The 25,376-nt window shown below is 37.9% G+C and overlaps 2 protein-coding genes across 3 annotated transcripts in view; both read right to left on the bottom strand.

The window, feature by feature from the left end:
• Positions 1 to 8,344: 8,344 nt before the first annotated feature.
• On the bottom strand, positions 8,345 to 13,415 carry LOC103134178 (disks large homolog 1-like). Of its 2 annotated transcripts, XM_016668448.1 has the most exons (7): positions 12,818 to 13,415; positions 11,536 to 11,775; positions 11,272 to 11,361; positions 11,007 to 11,084; positions 10,462 to 10,722; positions 10,185 to 10,280; positions 8,345 to 9,192 (listed from the first exon to the last, which is right to left on the bottom strand). In XM_016668448.1, exons 1-7 carry the CDS (start codon positions 12,932 to 12,934, stop codon positions 9,100 to 9,102), a joined length of 975 nt encoding a protein of 324 aa, XP_016523934.1. In that variant the 5' UTR covers positions 12,935 to 13,415; the 3' UTR covers positions 8,345 to 9,099. The 2 variants fall into 2 exon arrangements, with proteins under 2 accessions (XP_016523934.1, XP_016523933.1); XM_016668447.1 differs by lacking the exon at positions 8,345 to 9,192 and having other exon boundaries at positions 9,868 to 10,280.
• An 87-nt stretch (positions 13,416 to 13,502) lies between these two features.
• The window catches only part of lrrc1 (leucine rich repeat containing 1), a 27,621-nt gene continuing 15,747 nt past the window's right edge, over positions 13,503 to 25,376 (bottom strand). Inside the window, exons 5-14 of the mRNA XM_007546149.2 lie at positions 24,728 to 24,784; positions 24,585 to 24,648; positions 23,545 to 23,619; positions 22,818 to 22,962; positions 21,757 to 21,875; positions 20,273 to 20,356; positions 18,723 to 18,838; positions 17,821 to 17,984; positions 16,802 to 16,941; positions 13,503 to 14,908 (exon numbers count right to left, since the gene is read on the bottom strand). Coding sequence (XP_007546211.1) covers positions 14,750 to 14,908; positions 16,802 to 16,941; positions 17,821 to 17,984; positions 18,723 to 18,838; positions 20,273 to 20,356; positions 21,757 to 21,875; positions 22,818 to 22,962; positions 23,545 to 23,619; positions 24,585 to 24,648; positions 24,728 to 24,784 — 1,123 coding nt within the window. The 3' untranslated portion in view covers positions 13,503 to 14,749. The remainder of the gene's footprint in view (positions 14,909 to 16,801; positions 16,942 to 17,820; positions 17,985 to 18,722; positions 18,839 to 20,272; positions 20,357 to 21,756; positions 21,876 to 22,817; positions 22,963 to 23,544; positions 23,620 to 24,584; positions 24,649 to 24,727; positions 24,785 to 25,376) is intronic.

The following is a 25,376-nucleotide window of genomic DNA, read 5'->3' as shown; positions in this document are numbered from 1 at the left end:
CTGTGATAGAAACTTGAAGATGAAGAAAGATTTCATTGTATCTGATTACAAAGAGTCCAAGAAGGCTTTTAAATCAACATCAGAACAACTTTGTGGGAGGAAAATTGTGTTGTTCAAAGTCCAGAATTAAACTTGACAGAAACCCTGTGTAGGGATCCACTGAGGAGGGCAGCGAACAAGAGCTGTCCTCACAACCTCGACATGTTTCAAGGCAGAATGTTGGCTAGTTAAGATCTGGCATTCTAATAGACTCCAAATTAAAGACTGGGCGCTGGAATTAGATCAAACAGTAATTCAACAAAGCATAAGCTTAATGGTGTGGACACATTTACAACAATGGTGTCAGTTTTCAATTGTAATGTAAAAACTAAATGTCACAATATTTGTTGACAATCTTTAAAATTACTAATCCTGGCATTTTGATGGTCATTACACACTTTTCAGAGCCACAGCGTGTTGGCAGAATAATCTACTGACTGGGGTTAAGGCATATATTTTGTTAATCAATCAAAAATCAATCAAATTTTATTTGTATAGCACATTTCAGCAGCAAGGCATTTCAAAGTGCTTTACATAATTAAAATAAAAACAGCATGTGAGAAAGAGATTTAAAAAACATAATTAAAACGTAAACAGTGAGAAAGAGAAATAATAGCAGCACACAGAGGAAGCGTTGCATGTGCAGCAGCCTGATCAAACGGTTTAATCAGCAGACGGCCTGATCAAGTCAGGAAGGGAAAAACTTATTTCTGCATTAAAATGGGCAAGTTTTGCCAAAAAAAAATCTCTGAAAAACATTTACAGCATCAAGTTGTGATAAAATATGCCAATTCCAAGTTGTCAGAATTTTAAGTTTCTGTTTTCCAAAAATATATTTGAATTGATTGGAGCCCATGTGCATAATATTGGCTGAGATTACATAAGATGTAAAATATGGGAGATATCAATTCAGTATAATTAAGTCCACCTTGGTTTATTGCCAGAGACCCTACCAGCCTCATGGTCAGGGGCTGGACTCTGTTCGGGTCTGGAGCTACCCCAGGAGGTAAAAAGCAGTAGTGGCCTTAGAGCAGCATCAAGCTTGGCTCCTAAGCTTTGTAGGTCACTGTTATACGAGACGCCATCTGCGTCTTTCCTCAGGTCAGTCTCTGGTTCCTCAGGCAGAGATTTTTGTTTGTGTTTACGTGCCTAGTTTTAGATTGAAGTAAGTGGCCTTTTTGGAGTCGCCAGGAAAATGATCTGCTTAGCGGCTCTTATGCTCTAGTAATAAAAATGGCCATATAATAGAAGTGCAAGAACATTCCGTCCAATCCAGACCAAGTATGTTTTCCGTATGTCAGACATCTTGGCTTTAGAGCACCCTGAAATTGATGCTGTTTAATGAGTTTGCAATTGAGTCGGTGGACGTGCGTTCTTGCAACACTTGAAAAGGAGCTAAGCTGTCAGCTAATTGCCACCTTGTGGATTAGCTAGCAAGAGGAGCCAAGTACAGAGCAGAGGTGACGATGTGCTGGAAGTGTCTCTACTAGTTGATCTAACTCATACTGAACTCTTGTTTCAGCTCCATGCTCTCTGGCATGGAGCGGACTCAGAGCTGCATGCCAAAATTCCAAGAAAGAAAATATGGATGTGTTATGTATTTTTACTTTCTGTGCAATCAGAGAAGGAAAAAAAGATCACCATATATTCAGTACATTCAGGCAGCCAGCTGACCTCATTCTTTAGGTCAGCTGAACTTGGAGACGACTCTATGCATGATGGGTATATCAATTCAATTGCCTCTCTTCTTGTCCTGATGCACCCATCACTCTGGAAGAGGATAAACCTGGACTCATCAGAGCACATGACGCTCCACTGCTCTTTGTGCTTCCTTGTAAATTGAGTATTTTCTCTGGTTAACATCATTTATTATAGGTAGACAGACACATTTGAGTAAACTGGAGGCACACCTGTGGATTTATTTTAAGACCACACCTGAAACACTGCTTTCTGATTTGACATGATTGTAAAGTCAAAAGAAGTCAACCAAGATATCAGGCAGAGAACTGGGCAGCTGCATAATTCTGGTTCCTCCTTGGGAACAATTTACAGACACTAGAAGGAGCCGCGTTCATCTGTTCAAATGATTATATTCAAGAATAGGCATGATAGGAAATGTCCAGTCATCATACTGCCCAGAGAAGAGCATGTTTTGGTTTGAAATGTGTTGATTGACCCCAGGACAAAAGTGAAAGATCTCATGTCAAAGATTTCTGATGCTGCTGAAGTAAAACAGTGTTATTATCAGTACCACAAGAAGCGTGCCCTGCACTGACATGAACTGAAAGGTCACTGAGAATGAATCTTGCCAAATACTGATGAAATGAACATTAACTTCTACAATAAATCCCTAACATATTATGTCATTACTGTGGCATTTAGTAAATGGAAAAAATTTGTATTTCTAACAGACCTAAAGAAGAGAGGGATTTGACTCAGATTTACCTTCAGACAGTGTTTTTGTTTTGTTTTGTTTTGTTTTTTCTTCAGTGTATGTAAACTCCTGGTTTCCTCAGATAGACAGATAGACAGGACATTTTTGTTTTCTCGTGCTTCAAAGTGTTTTTTCTGAACAATCCTGGATCTGAATTCTGAAAGAGAAAGCGAGATCCCCCCCAAAAAAATAAGGCTACAAAAAAACAGTTTGGTTTTCTTGCAATTAATCCTGTTGCACTACGTGAACCACTTGTCACAGTGCTCTGTGTGCCTGGCACACTAATTTCCACTTTACATCACGATATTACTTGTTGGTGTGCTGGTCTATTCTGTTGATGCATAGAAGGGGTTGTTTTTCATTTTAACAAGATGCAAGAGGGAGTAGAGATAATACTGGTATGCAGAAGAGTGATGTTGGTTTAATTAATGATTAAAGATAGGAGATTGCATTACTTGGTTCTAAAAGGGCTTTGATCCGACACAGACAATCTATGAAACAAGGCAGGAAATGTTTTTGCTAAGACTTAAAAACAGAAGAAAGTGACACAATAAGAGTCATTATAAAGCAGTCAAACATCAACAACTAACAGTCAAGAAAATATTGAGTCAAGTGAAAAGATGTCATCGTGTTTTGAGCATGGTGGAGTACAAATGTTACGAGGTGAGTAAAAGAAAAACAGCTTCAGAAACATTAATTTCCTGTCATTCTGCTGCTGGTACACTTGTAGTTTTGGTCCAATTTTAGCCCACATTTTGTCTCTTTTTTTTCCTCACCATTTTCTTTCTTTCATCTTCCCCACAGCTCCTGACCTTAAATCTGAAATGTGTTTCCTAATGTCAATAACCTTTACACTTTGGTCACAATAGTGACCCACGCCCACAATCATCTGCTCCCATCTCTGCAGGTATTAAGACATGTGTTTCCTCAGTGAGAATACCAACAGAAGTGGGACATCATAAGCTAAACTCAGCACAGAAATCCGGGCTGCATTTTTGCAACACCTTCTCGACGTCGTTTTCTGGAACATGTTTGGGCCTCTTACTTATTCAACATTGGCATGTTTGGTCGTTGTTGATATTACCCACTTAGATTTCCTCCTCTCTTTCAACACTGAAGATTTTAACTTCCTGTCTTGTGCAAAATGACTTCCTTCATCATCCCTGAATTCATCAACGCACACCCTGCTGTTCATCTTTCCGTTTGTAAATGCTGTCAACAAACACAAACTGCCGATATGCAATTGGAAACTCAGGCAAAAGCTTCAAATGCCTGTGCTGCTTTTTTTACAGATGTAGATGTAAAGCTCTGTGCCTTTGATTGGAGAATATATTATCAGAGAGGGACTAAGCTGCTGCATCCCATGATTACCCTGCCAGACTTCTCTGACCTATTATAAAGTAGTTTCACATCCATTTTACTTTCTGATAGAAACGCAATCTTTAGGATTTTTTTTTCTAGAGTTTAAATCTGGCCCTCTAAGAACCTGATGCAGTTGCACGAGTGGCTTAAGAGCTAAGATAATTTTTTTGGGTTGGAAAATGTTTTAAAATACACAGTAATAATAGAATAATTCCCATTTTGAACAAAAAATGTTGCGATTTGTTTCCATTGTCACTGCAGTGAAGTACTTTAAAGAACTGGGGAGATAAACTTTCATGCAAACAGTCATTGCCCACTATGATTAGATAAAACTTTGTTTCATTTTCTAAAATCACTGTGGTAAACATAGCTCTAATTTTTTTTAAGTCTGATCCCTGTACTGGCCTACTGACTGATGGTGGACAGGGGCATCAAAAAGACAGAAAGAAGACTTCATGCATCAAGAGTTCGTTTCCCTGCTGTTGTCTCTGAAGATACCTGACTTTGCTTTCTTAAATCTTAAAAATGTGAATCGTCAAATTGAATTCATGAGATGGTTTTAATTAAATTAATAACTGTACAAACTATTTTGGTGTTCATGAAAGGTTTTATTTTTGAAAATACAGCTGCGACTCATGCAAAGTGTTATCATTTGTTAGGACTATGTAACTGCATTTGCTGACATTCTTTGTTATTTTAAGTAGAAGCTTAAAAAAACCTCTTCTGCACCAGCACAATAATGTTAGTATTCCAGTTTGAAGTTTGATGTCTACAGAGATGAAGAAAAGACAATAAACACTCTGAAAGAAGCAGTACAAAAAAAATCTTTTTAAATAGACATTTTGAGTTTATTGTTTTCTTTCTTGTTCAGGGCTACTGTTAAGTTATTTAATAGCTTTTATGGATCTGATTTTTGGTTTTCTTTAGTCAGTCAGTCAGTCAGTTTTCATTCTTCAAGGGGTCTTTGTATCCAAGCCCTTTCTTTCTTTGTGCATTTATGCTTTATAGATTTTTCTAAACGTCATTTTGTTGTCTTATTAGCCAGGTTACAAGGATTGTCTGTGTTTTGGCACTTTGAGCATAAACACTTCCAATCACAGATGGAGTAGATTAATATTACTTTAAAGTTAGCCAGATTTCATACACTTTAAACTTCTTACAGTCAATATCTTCCCATTTGTCAAAGCTCTTCTTGTTTATCTTTCGTTTGTCACCTTAACTGGCCTGTGGGTTGACTTCAAAATAAGATGAATAGCAAAAATGTCTTTGTTGCAGCTTCCATCTTTTCATAATTTCTATTTTTCAGTCATTCATCCTTAGTCCACATTTAGGCTCTTTGGGGTTAAAAAATGACTGTAGATGTTCCACACATCTCTCCAGAGGCTTCTTTCAAGTTTCTCTGGCATTAGAGAGGTGTGAGAAGTGCCTAACCATACCTCTTTTTTGAAATATTTGCCAAATGGAGAGTGCAAGAGAGGATCCCCAGGGCCTTTTCTGTCATTTCCAATTACACTTTCCAAATATTTCCCAAAAAAAACATCTCTCTTTTGTAGTCTCTCAACCTAACCCAATCCTGTTCTCTTATGTAGGGTCCGTCAGTAAACAGTTCTGTTGAATTTAAAGTTTTATTTAGACATGTCTCACTTAGTCACTACCACTTGGTTTGAGCACAGGTGTCCTCTTGCTCTTTATCTGATCAATGCAGAATTAATCAACACAGAAAAATGATGTTATCCAAAATACTCAAACACTGATGGATAAGAAATAATTATTTTATACACTGCTATAAAAAGTATTTAAAGGGGATATCAGTGTCTTCCCATGTCTTACACCAAGCATGAAGTAAAATTTGACCCCTTCCTGTAAACTCGTCATTATGCCTTCTTTAGTTTGCATGCACTAAATGCAGAGTACCGCCTCCAATTGGATGATGGTGGATGAAGTTATCACATTTACACAATCTAATTCCTAAGTTTATAAAATATATCATGACTTTTGCACAGTATAATTGCTATGTTGCAACAGGAAAGTGCTCAAAACCTTGTATTCTGAAGTGACAGCAATACGATTCTGTATAATTACAATATGTTCATCCCAATTTTTTTCATTCCTTTTTGGTGCCAAAGGACAGACTACACTTTGGACTGCAGCACCTGGTACACCCTGTGTTAATAGACTAAAGGTTTAAATATTTAATTAAGCCATTTCAACTTTAATGTCCTCCAGACAAGTTGAATAAAAAATACTTGGTTGTGGTCTTTGTTCCCTGTGAAAAACTTTATTCATCCTTTTTAATAATAGAAGTGTGAAGGATAGTTTTTAAAATTAACAGAGATTATCGTTTTCTGATGTTGTGGAAGTTCAGAAATGTTTAAAGGTTTGTCAATTTTATTTGCAAAGTAAAATTTAGAGTTTCCACTTGTAGACAAATTTGATGGATGTTGGTTTGATCATTCAGGAAAGATGTCATTTGCCTGTGGCTGCAGAGTAAAAGCAAAAACTAAACGACTACTTGATGTGTTCAACATAACAAATTGCTAAACCTGTAGTAGCTTATTTATCTAATTATTTTTGAATCAATCAACTGACGCATCGTGGAGAGGTTTACTTTTCAGCACAGAGTTTTTATTGTGGCACTTTTCCGAGCCTGCGGAAACTTGAGCAAGATTTAGACAAGCCTGCAAAAGCACTGGGTACCGACCAGACCTGATGGAATTGAAAGATGGATGAAGGGACAAATGTGCTGTGACATTTCTGTTATACAAGTAACCAGGATGATGAAGATGAAACCAGGATGGATGTTTCAGCAAGAAATTGATCTGAAACACACTGCCCAGAAAACTCTCAATTACCTTCAGAGAAAGAAAATATGACTGCTGTGACCCAGTCAGTCACCTGACCCGAGTCCTATAGAAAATTAGTGCAAAGGACTAAAAGTCCTGGAAGGAACTCACAGAACCAAAGAGAGGTAAGGAGTTTGAGTGTGAGGTTCTGATTCTTGCAATTCTGCAGAATGGGTCAGAATCGCATCGAGCAATGAAGGTGGCTAATTTTCTTAGATTTAAAGATTTCAGCAACACCAACAAAGTGTTAAATATACTTATGTAACTTTAAGGATATTTATATTCATAGTTTTGCATGTGTGAAAAAAAAACAAACATCTGGAAATCCTTTTATCTAAATTAACCCTTACATTTATTCAACATTAGCTATTACAGTAGATTAGGTTTTATTAAACAACTAATTTAAAACCTATGAATAACATTGACATAGTGGAAGCTGTGATATGGTTTTTTGTACACTTGATTTCATATCTAGATAATTGTACATTCTGGGTGACTACCAGATTATTTATTATGCAAAACTAGAAATGGCAGAGGGTGGACTTTCGCTTTGCCATGACTGTGTTACATTTTGAACAAGGGCACCTGGGAAAATTGCTGTCCTGATGGAAAACTAATTTTCCCGTCAAAGCTGCGCTCCTCCCCCTGGAATCATCTCCCCGACTTTCAGAAAGGCCTCCTGAGACACTTTCCCAGAGCGAGTCTGACCTTCCATTAATTGACTCTAAATTAAATTGTGACAATGCACGGGCTTTCCAACAAGACTGTGTCCTCAGAGGAGTTTCACCCAAAAGATGAAGAAGCATTTTAATCTTACCAATTGCAAACCTACAGGAGGTTGTCATGTATTTCAAGAACTTGTGGATAATAGTCAGTGATCTGCAGTGATTTTCCCGTTTTCACCCTAAACATCACTTTGGAAATGCCTTCCGCTGCATCTTTAAGACAAAAACAACAACTGGAACAGAAGTTTGCAGTTTATTAAGAAAAAGAATCACTTTTATTACTGTGAGAATATAAAATGTGAAACATAAAGTAAAGTATAAACCACATTTACAATTTGCATATCTTTGTCTTCAGAAGTGAATAAAAAGCTCTATCATCTTTTTCCTGCATTGTGTTTATCCTCACGAGACATCATTTATCTTTAACTTGAAGACAGAAAATAAAGCCTCAGTGAGATCAGATTTCCTGCTGCGCAATCTGTTTAACAAATCATTTCATCTCAGCACAGGCCAAAACAAGTAAAAGGCTTCACATTGGGTACAAACACTTATGTAAGTGTGAGGTGCCTAAATCTTGCAGAGCGCTGTAACACAGAGACAGCAAACATCAGTCGTTGCTTAATGGTTTTGACAAACAAAGCAAATGTTTTCACTTTCACAAATTGGTTCTATTAAAAAAAGGTTTTAAAAAGACTTAAATTCAACTCTAAATGCAGCAGTTGTGGTTGACACTAAAAATACATTCCACTGGTTTTACAATAATCCTTAAGTTTAAGTATGCTAAAAAAATCACCATGAATGTTAGGTGTGGACTTGGAGCTTTTTTGAGGCTTTTGGTGCATCCTATGACATTTTTAAATAATGATACAACATATAAATAAAAAAAAAATTATATATATATATATATATATTTATATATATATTAAAAAAATTTAATTTATTGCCAATATTCCCTCCTAAGCACAGGATCAAATTTGTACAAACAAGCTGAATTGTGTAGATACATTTCTTCTGTTATTTAAAAATCTTGGTCAAATAAGACCAAAGATTAAACTTTTTGGCAGATGGTGGTGGCAGTATTATGCTAAGATTCTGCTTCAATGTTAATGTGGGGGTTAATTCAGAAGTAGCACAATGTCCAGATTCATTATCATAATCTCAACTCAACAACTAGAGCACTGAAACATGTTCACAGTTAGCATCTATTTTGAGGTTTATCAAAAGAAAAAATATTTCCAACATCATTTTTATAACAGATAGAGCCTGGCAGCAGTAAGTTTATGTAGTGGATAAAAATGGGACTTCATTGTGGGTGTTGGTTGAGGTTTCTTTCCTAAGGAACATTTATCTAAATATTAATTGGAATGTATTATAATTGAACCTGCATCAGAGAAAATCTGCTATAAATATACATTTTTGCATCAGATTCTTGTTTCTAAAAATCTGTTAATTTGTGTCTTGTATTATCAGTCCACGTGTTTAAAAATATCTTAAGTAAATCCCTAAAATCCTAAAATTAATATGGTTAACAAGCCCATGGTGAGCGAATGTAAACTCCTACGCTTCAATGTATATCCCTGAAAAAGAGAGGAACCACCACTGGTCCCTGTACGGCATCCACAAAGCTCCAAAATGGGCTCAAAATGAGTAAAAAGCACCATCATAACACCCCAAAGTGCCCACACTGGTCTGCTTGTCAGTCACGAAGCCGCTGTCTTCTGGGAATCTGTGACAAGAGCTCAACATCTTCATCTGAGGTAGAGGGGTGAGTGAGTATAATCCGGGGGATCTGCAAGATGAAAAGGAAAAGAGTGAGGGGGGAAAAAGCAAGTTGTATTTAAGAGTTAGTTTTTATATGCTTAAGGGGGAAATGGAATTTACGTGTTAACTATAGCGCCTTGCAACATATTTCTACCCCTTGACATTTTCCACATAGTGTCACGTTACGACCACAAACATCAGGGTGTTTTACTGGGATTTTGCATGATGGACAAACACAAGTTGAGCATCATTGTAAGGCGAGGAAATGCTAACATGGTTTTAATGTGAAATGTGTAATTTATTCCAAAAATGTATCCAATTAGAAAACAGATGTATAGTGAAAACCAGGTGATCTATGCCACTGTATGAAAGGTGTGTGCGAAAATGGACGGCTCACGACCAGGTGAACTGCTCTGCTTAGCAAGACTGACTTGGGACACCCAAGTAGCCATTGCTTGTATAATCCCTTATGAACATTGTTTAAAGCTGTACTGTCCACATCCAGGCAGCACTTTTAATTTGTTCAGTTTAGAGTTGCAGGTGCTGAATGTAACATTGATTTTCCCAGGATAAGCGATCCTCAAATGTGAAGAGCGCTCACACTGGGAGATGGGCGACACGCATTAGAATTACCCAGTCAAACTTCAGTCTTTGTCCTTCACTTGAAAGTTCCTGATTATAAAGGCTATCAGTTGGTTTTGACTGAATTTATGCTATTTTGAAAAGAAAAATGGGCAAATATGTAACTCTCAAAATGTACAAAGCTGGTAAAGATGTGTTGCTAACAATTCAACAAAACATCAAATTACCAGAAATGCACACCATTCTTTTTGGATTTTAACAAATCTTTTTTAATCCAGATTAAAAATTATACAATTTGTAATGGTTTAACACAATATCTAACAAAAAGAAGTCAAAAACACCTATGGATGTAACCAGAGGAAAACTGTGAAAGAAATCATGGGGTGCAAATACTGGGAGCATAAATAGTAAATTGTAGATAATCACTAATCTACTTACGGACATTATGTGATTCATCTCTTTGAGTGAGTCCAGTTTTAATTCCTCTGCTTCGATTTCAAACAGGGTTCTGTTCAGATCACTGTCAGAATCACACTGAAACACATAAAAAAAAAGTTTGCAGTATCAACAAAACTGAACCAGATGTGCAAGGAAAGAGAAAACATTAACAGTGTTCTGTTCTGTTCTGTATGTGTCGGGATTGGGAGCTGCAAAACAATGTCAGATTTTAAAAGACTTTTTCTGCTCATGCTGAAAATTGAGTCAAAACACCCACAGCACTGTTCCCATTGCAGACAACAGCCTCAATCTTCTTGGGCAAACATTTTTCTGACTCCTCCAGCTGTGACTGTTTGCTGATCGAGCACAGCAGCCGACCCGCCGCCGGGTCTGGTGGATCCTGAGACACGGCCGGGACGTACACGTCTGAGGGCGGCAGCCTTTCTCTGAGCACCTTCAGCTTAATGCAGCACCCGGCATTCCTGAGGGCAGCAACTGCTTCGTGGTGGGTCGCACCCTGCATGCTGACGCCGTTGACCTAGAAGGGCAGAGGTGAAGTTAGAAATTGCTGCAACAAAGAATGGAAGCGTGAGCACAAAGCCTGGAAATAACATGTCTGGGAATTCATTTTTTCTGTATTTCTTTTTTTTTTTTTTTTTTTCATTCACATTGTCACTGAGGGAAGTCCAAGCTGAGAATTCTCTGTTGGTCATGTGCTGCCCCCCACTGGTGAGAAGTGATAAACCAAGGGTTTATAGCACAGCAGATTGTCCATGCAATATTTTCCCACAGCAAAAAGAAGTTAAAGTTTCTGTTTTCTACCTCAAGTACTCTGTCTCCAACATGGATCCCAGCCTTTTCGGATGGCCCTCCTTGAGCTACTCTGGAAATAAAAATGCCCTGAGGGGGAAAAAAAAAGCAAACTAAGTTGGGGATAGGGTTAGAGTTTACCCTAACCCTATCCTATCCCTAACCTGGCTCCTTCAGATCACATTCGTCCAGAGAGCCAAGAAGCTACTGAATGAATGACTGATGAGCTATGTTGCAACAGATTAGGCAATTTTTCCTCTCCTACTCCACCACTCACTTCATCTTGATCTTTATAAGGCAGAGAACCTTTCCCACCAGCGATGCTGATCCCCAAACGACCACTTTGGCCAGATACTTTGATCTGCAACTGAAAGAAATGCTTTCATCACTAATAAACCTTAGATTATATGATACGAGCAGCTCTGTATAGCTAACAAGAAGCAAAAATGGATTATGAGTACACAGAGAGGCTCTCCTGATATGGTTCAGACGATGCCAGAGGGACGTTTTGACATTTACGTAAGATGCAGAGTGAATTTACTCTTAACGGCACTTGAGTGGTGGATGATTCTGCAGGAAGACTCGTCTCGCTCAGTGGAGAAGATCTCAGGAAGCCTGGGACTGATGACGTCTTTGTCTTGCAGACAGGGTCTCCATGGAGACCGGACCCTGCATTAAGAGCTCTGGGATGTGAAAAATTCTTGCCCTCTTGGGCTTCACCTCTCTGATGGCAAAACGGGCACGGCCCAGCTTCTCTTGCAGACAGGCGACCTGCACAGCTCTGGTGATAACAGAAAAACTGGTGCGTTCACTGACCGCCGGCGAAAAACATGCAAACATTTCCAGACCGTATAATTTATTGTTTCATTTAGATATCTTCCAAATACATTCTTTTAATAGGTTGACGTGTTCTTGATCAACAGTTCTTACTTCTGAAGGTCTTTCAAAGGTTTTCTAATTTCTTAGAACATTTTGACTGGTTACAACTACAAACCTTGATGACTTTTATTGGGATTTATGTGACAGAAATATTAATTTTGGGAAATGCCTGTGCTGATTCGAGGTAACTCTAGAGGAGCTGCAAAGATTAGGAGCTCAGGTAGGAGGACATGTTGACAGAATATTTATTAAGAAGCTAAGCAACTTTCAGTCTTTACAGATTAAAAAAGAAAGACAGAAACTGACTGATTTCAGCAGAAGTAAGTTTTAAAGAGGAAAAAAAGAGGAGAATTCACACTTTCAACTGTGGCTGCAGAGAGATCACAGTCTACAGGATTTGTCAGATCAACTAGAAATGACTGAACTCATGAAACTTTCATGGAAAGCATGAACAGACTTTCAATGTTAGTTTTCTTCAAGAAATGTTACTTACATTTTAATAAGGATTATAGTGTTTGGACTGGACTGCATAAAAAAGATTTAGTATTCCTGTTGATCTAAGCAGATCTAGAAATTTTCAATTTTAAAGCTGAACCCAAACCAAAGGGAAAATGATCCCTCTAGCTAATATATTTATTTCTCCTTAAAGAGAATTTTTTTTTTCATTTGTTTAAAATTTGCCGTTTGATTTTACAAAGGCTTGCTGTCAATATGATAGGAAGCCTTCTGTTATTTTTTTTTTCTTTTTAATCACAATGTGTGCTGCTCCGCAGTGTGCAAACTGTATTTTATCATATCACAGGAAATCAAGGGGAAACCAGTCATTGAAAGACCCTCAGGCATCCTGGAGCAACTCAAGCGAAGAACAAAAAGTAAAGCAAATCCTGGTTCTCCAGCTGAAACAGAATCTACACAGAACATGAAATAACTTCGCCGAAACCGACCTCCTCTGCTGGTTCAGCTTTTTCTTTGCTCCTCTCCAGCTCACAGCAGCGAGCGCACACATTGTTCTTGACGGCAAACATCTGAGGTCCCCCCTGCAGCCTCTCTTTGGTCTTCATCCAGCTGAAGTCTGGGACGGTCCAGCTTTGACAGCCGGCCCCAGGGGGCTCGTCACTGTGAGGATTTTTAATCTCCTATAGATAATCAGAAGAAATCAGCTATTGCTGAAGAAGATGGCGGATCTGTGGAGGGAAAAAGTCTCCTATTTCACAAAAAAGCAGGAGCTATATTAAAATCCTGCTTCCTTATCCAGAGAAGCTGCTTATTTTGCAGAGGGTTGAAAGAAAAAGTGAGATTCACAATGCAACTCCACAATTGTTCTCCAACTACATACCTTTGATTAAACCTGGAATCTGAACAGACAACGTCAGAAACAGAAGTGGCATGCAGGACATGCAGGGTGGAGGTGCTCTACATCATGCTCAGCTGGTCGGACGCAACAGGAAAAACAAAAGGATCTGGGATCTGTTGCGTTACCTCCAAACGAGACGGTTCGATTCTCCTCAGCAGCCGATTATCTTTCGACAAGAGTCATTTTGAACCCGTTGAGCCATTTATTTTGCTACACTCTGTTTATCTCGCATCACTTTGAGGCAAAAAGCAATCTGGAGGAATACCAAATGTGGATTTAGTGTTGCACTCATTTTTATTGATCAGTGGTTTAAAAAAAAAGAAAGAAAAAAAAAAGAACGTCAGCAAATCTCAAGGTTTAGAGCCAGTCTGAGATCTGTTCTGTGCAGCTTTATCGGAGAATAATTAGAAACAAAAAATAAAAATAAAAGGAAAACTGTTTAAACTTTTTGCTCTGGCTCACTTGGTGCCATTGATTTAACAACAAAACAACAGTTTTTTTAATTACCATTAAAAAAAAAACAAAAGGAGGAAAGCAACAATAAGAAGTGCATCCGAGAGAAACCATAACATTTTAGAGCGATCATTATGCTAAAAAACAAAAATAAAAACCCTCAACCTCCCCAAAGCTCTTGATAAATCATCTACACAGTACTCCTTAAAAGGAGGCAAAATTTAAAAAAGTACAAATACATCTGTTTTGGCATCTATTAAAAAAAACAAAAACAACAATGCAAAGCAGTCAGGTACAGCACATTTAAATAAAACATGATCCTTACAGCGTAACAACACTGCAGATGGCAATTTAAACTTGATGTGCAGTACTCAAATTTCAATTTGAATAATCTAATAAACATCCAAAAAATAAGATCACCCAGTGGATTAAATAAGACATTAGTGTTTTGTTCATTACCTTGATTTAAGCAAAACATATAAAGATGTACCAAGTAAAAGAGAGCAGGAATCTTAAACCGATTAAGAAGATACTTGCTATACACTTATTTACATCTGAGCTGCCAAAAAGTATAAAAGATTCAGTATTCACAAGAGATTTACAACAATTTTTAGATAAGAATGTCCAAAAACACTCCTGCTTTTGTTTGCCCCAAAATGTAGAAAGACCCAGTGTTTAAAAAAAAACAAAAAAAAAACATTTAAGAGGTTTATAGTGCAACTACCTAAAAATCCTTTAAAGATGACTTTTGAAAAAAGTATTTCGTCTTAAAAATATATTGTCAAAAAAGGAGCATCTCTCTGCCGTGGAGTTTTGCTAAAAAGAGGAAGGCACAGCGGCCCAGGTACAGTTTTATTTTTCCACAGGAAGTTGGAGGTGTTAGGCTCTTGCATGGCATGACCAAACGAAGCGGGAGGTCAAACTGGGACTTGTGGGTAAAAGAAAAGCTAGGGAAAAAATAAAAAATATCAAAATGCAACAACGAAGGGCTGCAAGGTTGTGCAGGACGATATGGCGAGACACAGAAGGATTTAAAAAAAAAAAAAAAAAAACACTTCTGAGGTAAAGGTCAGACAGACGTAGTGACTCCGTCTGCAGCGTTATTGACCTCGTTTTTGTTGGAGTCCAGGCCTTTGGCAGCGTTCAGGTCGTTGCGGAGGTTCTCGGCTGCCTTCTTCATGGTTTTCAGCTCGCCGGGGTGAGGAGTGGCCCTTCGTAGCAGAGTTCCCTGTGAGACGGATGCAGATTGGGTAAATTATGGTTGCAGGTTTACATTTTTAAACATAGAATACCAGTTCATAAGCGAAATAGAGTCATTGGTTATTGTGAGCAAAAAAAGTCTTAAATATATCCTTTTTTTTTTGTAGCAATATAATCTGCTACAATGCAAACCTGTAAACTGACCACATCAACAACTAATCGTGTTGTACAAAATCGCTGATTATAAGTTCAGAAAACAGATTCAGGTGCAGAGGAGCAAAGCTGCACCTGAAGGTTGGAGGATGGTAAATGTGTAGGGAATGGTGGTGTTGCAGAAAGAAGGAACAAATATCCAGAAAAGTGTAAAAATGCTGAAACTGAGTTCTTTTAAATCAACCCACTTTGATTCATTCTAGTCTTCATTCCAACATTTTTGGTAGGATGGAAAAACTAACTGTTTTTCCTTGTACTTTGTCCGACAGAGACAGTGTCTGCTTACGGAGACATTGCTCTCTCCTCACTGTACCTTTTGGTAAGATGAACTTAGGACAAACTGTCCAATTTAAAAAGGTGGAGAAGGGAAATTCCACAAACTGTGATGTCTTACGTATACCTCAGAGAAACAGGAAGTCATAGATTTTAAATAAAACTTCCTCAATACTGTAATTCTCTTTAAGAATATGTTAAATTGCTTCCGTTAGATGTATTTCTTAGGAAGCTTTATAAATGAAAACACCTTTGGAACCTTTTTAATTTCTGCCCAAGTTGTTTACCCCAACCGAATAAATGTTTTCAATCTGTGTAGATCCACGTGTTTGGTCGCGTGTGGAAATGTCTTGTTTTTTTGTTGTTTTTTTTCAAACACACGATCCAGATGGCTTGAAAGTACCATAAGGTAATGCTGAGTGCAATAGGTTATATGTAGAGTGTGCTGAAAGCGCAGAAACACAGAACCCAGGCTTATCTTAGAGAAAATGAATGATTGAAACTTGCAACAAATGAGCATCCATTCCTTATCTTAATTAGCCTCACTTTAGGAAAAAAATAGGACTTGGCCAAATGCAAAAGGTTATGATTCTTCATGATTTAAAAAATAAATCAGGTCCCGTGTTTAGTTTCTGGGTGTTTTTTGGACATACGTTTAAGAGCTGTGAAATGATCAAACATCTCCCTCATTGTAACCTGTTTACCCCTCAAACAGAGGACTGAAATTAAAGCATACATTTCATACTATGTCTTTTAGAAACATTTCTGTAAATGTTCAAGATTTGGCATACAACTGAATCTCAGGTAATTCTATCATATTAGAGCAGCAAAGAAAGGGTTTTAAAACAGAAATGATGTCCTGTTGTAAATAAGCAGATATTACAGCATCAATGCAGGGTGACATGGAAGTCATTGCAGAGGCGCAATGCCACGTGACTCTGGAACTTTGATTTCAAAACCAAATGCAAAATGTATCTCAATCTGAGAAGTGAGAAGTGTACCTTGGACAAATGTGCAGCCCTCCAGTCCATTTTCTCCTTAAATCAGGTAAAATGCTTCTAACTTTTGCGGCAGACCATTCTTTGGGTGTGTCTGTGTGTTCTCAGAGCATTTAGCATTGGTACTGTCCTAACTTTGTCAATTTCCCCATTAACCGTTAAAAGAGGTTTTGCTGCACATTAATCTCAATGCTGCAGTATTTGTCATTTTTTCCAAAACCTTTTCCTTCCACTAAACTTTCCATTATCTCTCTTAGGGGGGCTTAGTTACAGAGCAGAACATACTATAGTCACCTATAAACAAAAGAAAATGTGTCCGTGTCATGAATCACTATGATAAAGAAGCATCACTTCATGAATGTAATTACAGGAATACATACATATTTCAGGCTTCAAATTTACTGAGGTGTTTCTGTGTCTATGCTCTTTGATCTTACCGGGTCATCGTCGTCGTCCTCACCCTCATCCAGGAAGTGAATGGAGCTGATTCTGTTCATGGCTTTGCCGTCCCAAGCCTCATCAGCCATCCCATTCACAAGGCTCTCCAGAGCTCCAAAGCGGGCCAGGTTGTCGTAACCTGGAGGTTTTTTTTTTTTTTTTTTAAGAAACAAAATATCTTGTCTTAATGAGGCTCTGACAGAAAGGACAATGACATCTAAAAATAGCAATAGCAAACTAAAGGAAGTTATTTCAGCAGTCGATATGTTTGTCACAATCCGCTCCCAGCTCAATAAATGAGAGCTGTCACACACCCGGCTGCTAATAAGAGAGAGACTGAAACTGCCAGATCACAGTTTCAAATCCCAGCTTAGTCAAAGGCTCACAGCAACACGGTCCCCTGCCCCCAACCGCAGCCTCACCCTGCTGACTGTGTCTGTCTAATACCTGCTTCTCTGCCACAAGAGAAGGACACCGTGCCACATAACAAGCAGGTTTTTGAGCAACATACTGATGAAAAAAAAAATAAAAGAATACTTGCAAAAATCTGATATAATATACAAACAAGAATCGCTGAGATTTTACAGCCAGTCATTCGCATCCCAATGCCATATTGGTGAGTGTTCAATGTCAGGCAGCCAGGCACTGTTAAGCCTCTTTTGGCTGCACAATCCACAACATTTCTGGAAAAACTCAGCCAAAGACGGCCTCGGGGGACAAGAGAGAGTCTGATGCATCAAAGGCTCAGCGATCCTTTAGAGGACCTTGTAATTTGTCAGATATCACAGGATCAGAGTGCACAGAGCCCACAGCGGTTCGCCGAGCAGATCATGTGATAATATCAAAACCGCAGGGCAGTAAATACTTGGGCGAGAACTGATGAGACACTTCTGAATGTAATCAAAATGGATTGTAATTTGAGTCAGGAGGTAATTAATTGGCATCAGAAAAAATGTTTCTGCGTCTAATCACATGCATGACTTAAAACTTATTGAAGATTTTCACAGAAATGAAGTACCTGAGTCACTAGGCTGCTGAGGCAGCACAACGCAGGTGAGCACCTTCTCTCCTGAGTCAGGATCTTCATCCGTCTGAAAAGTGAGGAGCGGCTTGGACTGGTTTTCTGACAACCACAGGGCCTTCAGATGCAGCGTGGTCAGCGACATCGGCAAGTACGGCAGGCTAAACGGAACGAAAAAGAAACCACAGAACCAGCAACAATCTTCAGGTTATTGTTGCTAGAGTGATAATCAAGTCAAATGTTAAATATTCTTAACAGGAGAAAGAGGATTAGAAGGAACAGGTAACATGAAAATGTTTTTTCAGTAATTTAATTAAAAGTGTGAAAAATGCATTATATTCAGAGTGTAAGTCGAATCAGACTAAAAAACTGCATCAAGAAGAGGAAATGAACATACATAGTCCAGACTTGAGAAAGTTTACCAGGAGATCTTAGAGCAACTTCAAGCACACCTCTGTTGACAAGTTTTACAAAGGTCAGGATTTTAGTTTCCAGGAAGACTTGGCCTAAACTGCAAAAGGGCTTCACTACCACTTCAGGAAATCAGCAGGTTGATCGTCTGACACGCCAAAATAATACAGTAATTGATGCAAAAAGAGCCTGACCACATGTTGAATGTATACAATACAAATTAGATAGAATTTCTGTCATAAAAATATTTTTTTTAATTGATCTGATGTTTTAATTCTCTAATGAATTTTGTATTTTTGTTAGCTGTAAGGCGACATTATCAAATCAAATTATCAAATTAAAAGAAATAACCATTTGAAATGTATCCCTACGGGTGAATTAAATCACCTATTGAATTACCGAGACAAAGCCCTGCACGTTTTTCTTAGTTTTAATAAGAGGTTATTTTGTCGTCTGAACATGATCTCTACTTCTGCCGCTAAGCGTACCGGTTCCCAGAGACGTCGAGCACATGCAGCTCGGTGGCTTGCGACAGCTCCGGCGGGATCTTTTTCAGGTAGTTGTCGCGCACAGTGAAGACGTTAAGACCGCTGCAGCCTCCGATCTAGACAACAACACAAGCATTCATGTCAGTCGCAGCACAAACATCCTGTGAAGAACGGCAACATGATCAGAAGCCTGCTCAATAAAAACATGGCAGACGCAGTGTGAATGCCGTGGTGCTAGACTTATTTTTGTTGCGAAAACAGCTGGGGGAAAAACTGAAACCAGAGGAAATCCGTTAGCATGTGGGTGGCCGCGTGTCCCAGAATTGGTAATCATGAGGGAGAGGCAATTGTGTGTTAATGGGATGTGGCAGGGGGACCTAAATTTAGTGAACAACTAGGGCTGGGAGCCAGGCAAAACAAGGATTTGATGGGCCGGCTGAACTCCAGCTGTTGCATTATTTCATCTGTGATGCAGATGTTAAAATTATTGCGATTACTATTCGATTTATCAGCTTAACAAGGCATGAAAAGCCATAAAAAAAAACAAAAACCACACATTTTAAAAGAAAACCACAAAATTACAGAGGCTGTAAAAATATTAAAACATTTTATATTTCTTAAGCAAATGACTAGTTATAAACATATTTATTCACGTCTAATCAATAATGAACACAATCTGTAAAACTAAGCGAACCTGAGGTAATGGTTGCACAACGACAGCGGTCTTGTTGCCTCATAACCAAACTGTTATTTTTTTTGTGCGCACACTGCAGGCTTTGCGTCTTTCCCACACAGGGACATTGTATGAGCGTTAAATAAGCCTTTCAGATGAAGCTTTAAACCAAGCGTGACTTCACTTAAACAGACAAGAGGCTGGAGAAGAATGTCACACACTCTGACACAATGGAGACACTCAAGACAGAGCTGAAGCTGAACCAACAAGTAGACGCACAACAAGCAAATGCATTGTATGGAGAAAAGAAAAATAAAGAGCTTCAGTTTAGTTTTTAATTCAACCGCAGCAGTATCTATTGGACCGTTGTGTTGCCAACAGTGTAACTTTGGTGTCAGATTCATTTCTCCAGTTTTGTTAAAAAGCTTCAGGTTGAAGACAAGCGCCCTGCAGACAGGTGAACGCAACAAACGAATATGAGCTGATGAGCGGTTTAAGAGTTTTGGGAAAATTTTGATCTAACGCTTGGCGGGTTTTTGGTGTTAGTGAGCACAGTTCAAGCACTCTAAAACAAGTTTTGCTTTGGATGTGGAAGAAGGATCTAAATTGAAAAGTTTTTTAGAACAAACTTTACGATAAAAGGAATTACAAGATTTTTCTCTCCCAGGCATAAGTTCAGTCTTGTACCCGATATCCATAGTGTTATATCACAGTGATGAATGATGAACATGAATTAATTCAGTTTTAACCACTGAATTCATAAAGTGAGTACGCAGCACTGTAGAGGACCACTTGGTTTGTCCTACTTTCTCATTTTCAATTTGAGGTTTGCATCAACAGCTGAAAACAGATTTCTAAGTGATTGTGAAAGACATACCTGCTTAGGTAATAGTGTTAGATTGTTTCGGTCACAGTTCAGGTTGGAGAGTCGCTTTAACTTTCCAATACTAGCAGGCAAAGTCTGTGAGGAAACAAAGCAGTGATCAGACAGCATATCCTCCTGAGTTTAAACACAAAACAGTATCTTCATAAAACCACAGAATATATGTGTGCATTACTTGAATATTGTAAATAAATATATATATTTTTTAAGTCAAACTTTATTCAGTTATTTACCTCACTGATCAGACATCAGCAAAGAACAATTAACGAAATCACATCAATATGGTTTCAGTTGGATTCAGTGTTATGTACCGTTACTCACACATCACTACACAAAGCAAATTGCAAATAGACTCCCCTAAAAGGCTTCAGTGGACTGCTGCTTATCGGGGCTAAACTACATGTCCTGCATGAACTTGAATCTTTAATGCATCAAAAATTAAAAGATGTGATGTGCAACAGGTACATGCAAACTTTAACAGTACAGGGCTGGAGAGTAAAGCAGATGTGGGTCAATAACTTATTTTATACTTAAGCCCTGAGTATTAAACCAAGTAAATGAGGTCGTTATGGAGACATGATGACCTCAGCATGCCACTATGCAGCAGCTCTTCAGCTAGACTTGGATCACATCAGTCTGGCCGCACTAGGCAGCTTGCTTTAAACTTGCTATGCCTCTAAATGTGGACAAATTTAGATGAAGACCTTTTTTAGACGTGGATTCACACACTTGAATGGCATGTTCACTTGGGTTTTCCTAAAAGTTGGCCAACACATGAGCTGCTGTGTCACATCACATAAGAGAAGCAGAAAATCATGGATTACCAGTTCAAATTTGATGGATCGACCTTGAAATATGTTTTTTTTATAGAAAATATTGGAGTTCCCCCAGCTAAAATAGGTATTTATAAGGAACTGAAAAAAAAAAAACACGCAGGTTCAGACCTAGAAAAAAAAGTCTACTCATTTAATTACTAATTAAAGTATTATTTGCTGAATATTTTTCACAAATAAATTATGCTACTCCAATAAAAGATCAATTCATTGTAAAGTGTTTTATACATCTCAGCCAGATCACCCAATGTGAACACTTACTGGGACATTTATACTGCATTTATACTGGTTACAACATTATGCAACATATGTACATAATTAAAGTTGTTTAGAAATGTATTACATTTTATCTTATATATTGTGGAAAATATTTTATCTATTACATAGGAAGTAATGCCATTATTAGAATGAGTAAATAAACTCGCCCCCACCCCAGTTTCTGACTCGGTGTTGTCATAATAAAGCAGTCTGACCAATAGGTCAGTCTAAAGTGGATTTAAATCCCTAGACATGGTTGCTTGACCCATTTCCCCGATGACTGGCATGCTTTTAGGCCTCTGCCCAGACAAGCTGCTCTCTAATTTAAACAGCAATCAGACACTATTGTCATTTTGAGGCACTTGCAGACAATAGCAAAAGACCAACCTGTATTTGATTCTCTGTGAGTACGAGCTCTGTAAGACTTTCACAGTTGCCAATTGTTTCCGGAAGAAGCGTTAACTTGTTTAGGTCAGCTTTCAGAATGGAAAGATTCTTTAGTTTTCCTGCAGAGAGAGAAAACATGTCTTGTTAAACATGATTATTTTTTTGGGGGGGCGGGCAAAAACATAACCCGTCAGAAATCTGAAGTCGTCATATAGAGGGAAATTGGTTTTACAAACCTCTGTAAAAACTTGTTCAAATGTTCCTTTATCCGTGTAATAAAATGTAACATGGTTTCAGTAAATAATATCAGCACAAATACAACTCCGTGAAATTTGAACTACTTTGTGAAGAGTTGTACAAATGGTGCCATCAGTTAACATACAAACGCACCAAAACAAGCTTTTAAATTAAATCTGACTAAACGTATTCAATATACACTCTCGAACAACATTTTAGAATCGGGGAGGAAATGATAACTATATTGTTAAGAATTGATATTTAGTGCTAATATCTAATTAAAGCTCAACTTATAGCATGACTACAACACAAGGAGGCAAATTTCAATTCAGGTGGTCCTACCGCTTATTATTTGTTTAAGTTTGAAGGCCATAACCTAAAATGTGTAGATTGTAGCAAATATCTGGTTTTCATAGAATTTCCTGTCAAGAATATGATAAACCACACTGATCCTGACTGCAACCCAATGAACATAAGACGGGAAATGAAACAAAGGACTACCACCACATTTAGCCCTTTCCAACTTTAAAAAGTGCAAAGCCCCAACAGGCCACTGAAGGGACGCTCCACAAAAATCTAAGGGGTGTTTCCTCCTAAATGGAACAACAGAGCGAACATCCAGCTTGGCTGAGAATCTTCTTCTGACTTGGTCTATCAACAGGACCCAGTAAGAACTGCTACCCTGGAGGTTTTGATCAGAAGTGTAATAGAATCGTTTGATGAGGAAAATGCCAACTTCAAAAATATCACCAAGTCATTCAGAAATGACCATAATAGGGAGTTCAATTATGGTGAAAAGAAACAAGAAGAATCCCGATGCTTACCGATGCTTTCTGGAATATATTCAAGGGAGTTTTGTGACACCAGCAAATCAGTAAGTGACACCAGTCCTCCCAGCTCTTCTGGAAGAAACTCCAGCTGGTTTTCAGATAGATCCAGACACAACAGGCTTTTAATATTGCACAGCTCCTAAAATGTGACACAAAGGCAGGTAATTGGTGAACGTACATATAACAAAAACAAAGCCCCGGTCTAACAAAAATCCATTTGTGGGGTAAATTTCTACCCTAGGTTTTTTTGTGACTTTCTGGAATAGTTGCTAATAACCTGTTGGAGTAAATTTGGTAGATCAGTCACTCCAGGGAAGGTGCAGCAAAGTCCTAAAGCCTTAGAAATGTCAATCATCTATCTGTTTCCAGTATAACAGAAGTCAATGACTTTGTTTCTCATCTGTTCTTCAATTCATTTCATTTCTATAAAAAAAAAAAACGATTGCAGAAAAATATCTCACTATAAAGTTCAGATTTTATCCTGCAGAAACAACTTTCCTTTTCTCGCAATAACAAGATGCTTTTCTTTTTGTTAAAAAGAAATCATGAGAAATAATAGAAGCAAGGATTGTGATTTTGGGTTGTGGTATTATTTTTTTATATTTATTTAACATAAAACACTTAATATTTGTATCAGTTACATTTCTATATTATTAAGAAAGTAGAACATAAGGGACGAAGTTCGAAAATCTGAGATGCAGACAATGATTGAATGACTTACAGCAGGTATCTCGGACAAGTGGTTTCCATCCAGCCACAAGTTCTTCAGGCTGATAAGGCAGCCGATTGACTGAGGCTAAAGACGAAGGAAAAGAGAAAGAGACCAAGAAACAGAAGACAGGAAACAATAAGGCAGAATGAAAAAAATAATCAGCATCATGGTGAGTTCAGCGTTACAATTTTTAATGGCTTGAGTCAAGACGCAAACACAGCAGCGGCGAAAAGCACAACAAAGACGGGACAATTGAGCAGGAGTAATACCAAATGCCACAAACATTTCTACAGATTGAGCAGGGAGTGATAAGGAGAACAATAACCCGGGTCTCACACTCTTCCTCTTTTTCTCTGTCACTGACCAGATAAATCTCACTTCGAGTTCAAATACGGAAAAAGGTTGTACAACAGGAGAAGATGGTTCCTCACAGGACTGTCTGATCGGTCACCCAAACATGGAGGACATTTTGACGATTCAATGGGCAGGTTTCCTCATCACCGTATTTTATTGTGAAAGGTAACTCTGTTACCTTTCACAATGTTCTACAATGTTACAATGTTCTTGACAATTTTGTCCAAACTCATAGCAATTTTAGATGTTTTAATTTTATCTATGATTGTTTACATCTATGTTGTGGCTACAAGAATAGATGGGACAACACTGTAAACGATCATTAATCAGTCCTATTTATCAGTTTTCTAAATGAAAACAAAAACATCCTGATATTACTCAGCTAAATATATTTTTTTAAAAAGTCTTATTTTGTCTTTGCTCTTTGTAGCCTCCATGTCCATCGCCGTCTGAAGTTAAGCCATTAACATGAGATTACAACTTAAAACCAGGGCTTAAAACAGACGGCCTACCATCTGCATGATAAGAAGGGAAATCTGTTCTCAGGGAATGCTAATCTGCCCGGATGCGACAAGAACAGGAAATAGGAGGACCTTTATTTTCTTTTATATTTTATCATTTTGTCTTGGCTTGCTTCTCAAGAATCAAAATCTCTGAAAAACAAAAAGACAAAATAACAATTTAAAAAAACTCACCAACTTGTAGAGTTCATTATTGCCTATGTCAAGTTCTTCAAGCTTGTGAAGTTGTGATAATGACCTGTGGGTGGACAAATACTTTAAAAGCCAAACACAAAGCAACAAAAAGTAAATGTTGCACGTATAGATTTAATACTTACTCTGGCAGGAATGTCAGAACATTTTCTCTAAGTTCTAGCGATACCAAATAAGAGAGGCTGAAATCAGAAACCAAAAGGAGGAAGATTATATGTTTGGAAATCAAAGCGTTCATGAAAACAGCCAAAATTGACCATATGGCCTTGAAATCAGATAACATGGAACAGGAAGTACTTTTGGAGGTGTGTCAGTCTTATCGAAAACTGCAAAATTGCAGCAGAATAAACAACCGCTCCACACTTGAAATTATAGAGTGAAATGTCTAACCAACTATGACAGATCAAAGTACAACACATCTTTGTGTCAACAAGAGTCTAAAAACCAGATTAAAACCAGATTTTATAAGTCTAGCCTGTTCACTACAGACTAGAGACTAAATTTAGGACTGAAGAACTGAAAGTAGAGCAAAAATGTTTTTGTATTGAACGAGTCTGTGAAATTTGAGGGAAAATGTTAACACGATACACATGTTTGTACCTTTCACACTAATGTGTTAAATGTGGAGGTATATTATTATGATTTTAGATTTTATGTTGCAGTCCACCACAAAATTATTGCAAAATTGTGAAGTGGAAAAAAAAAATATAACACATACTTTTTAAAATAACTTATAAATAAGCTGAAAAGTCAGTGTTCATTTGTCCGTTTGCA

Source organism: Poecilia formosa, unplaced genomic scaffold, assembly GCF_000485575.1.
Source record: "Poecilia formosa unplaced genomic scaffold, Poecilia_formosa-5.1.2 Scaffold15, whole genome shotgun sequence".
NCBI lineage: Eukaryota > Metazoa > Chordata > Actinopteri > Cyprinodontiformes > Poeciliidae > Poecilia > Poecilia formosa.
The sequence above is the reverse complement of the archived record's forward strand: the minus strand, read 5'-3'. Positions and strand labels throughout refer to the sequence as shown.

What these genes read in the sequence shown, in the direction of transcription:
- LOC103134178 (XM_016668447.1), bottom strand. Translation starts at nt 12,934, where the DNA reads ATGAAGACCAAAGAGAGGCTGCAGGGGGGACCTCAGATGTTTGCCGTC. An exon ending in AAGCTGAACCAGCAGAGGAG is followed by an intron (nt 11,776 to 12,817) that starts GTCGGTTTCGGC and finishes TGTTATCACCAG; the next exon opens with AGCTGTGCAGGTCGCCTGTC. An exon ending in TTGGAGACAGAGTACTTGAG is followed by an intron (nt 10,723 to 11,006) that starts GTAGAAAACAGA and finishes CTGCCCTTCTAG; the next exon opens with GTCAACGGCGTCAGCATGCA.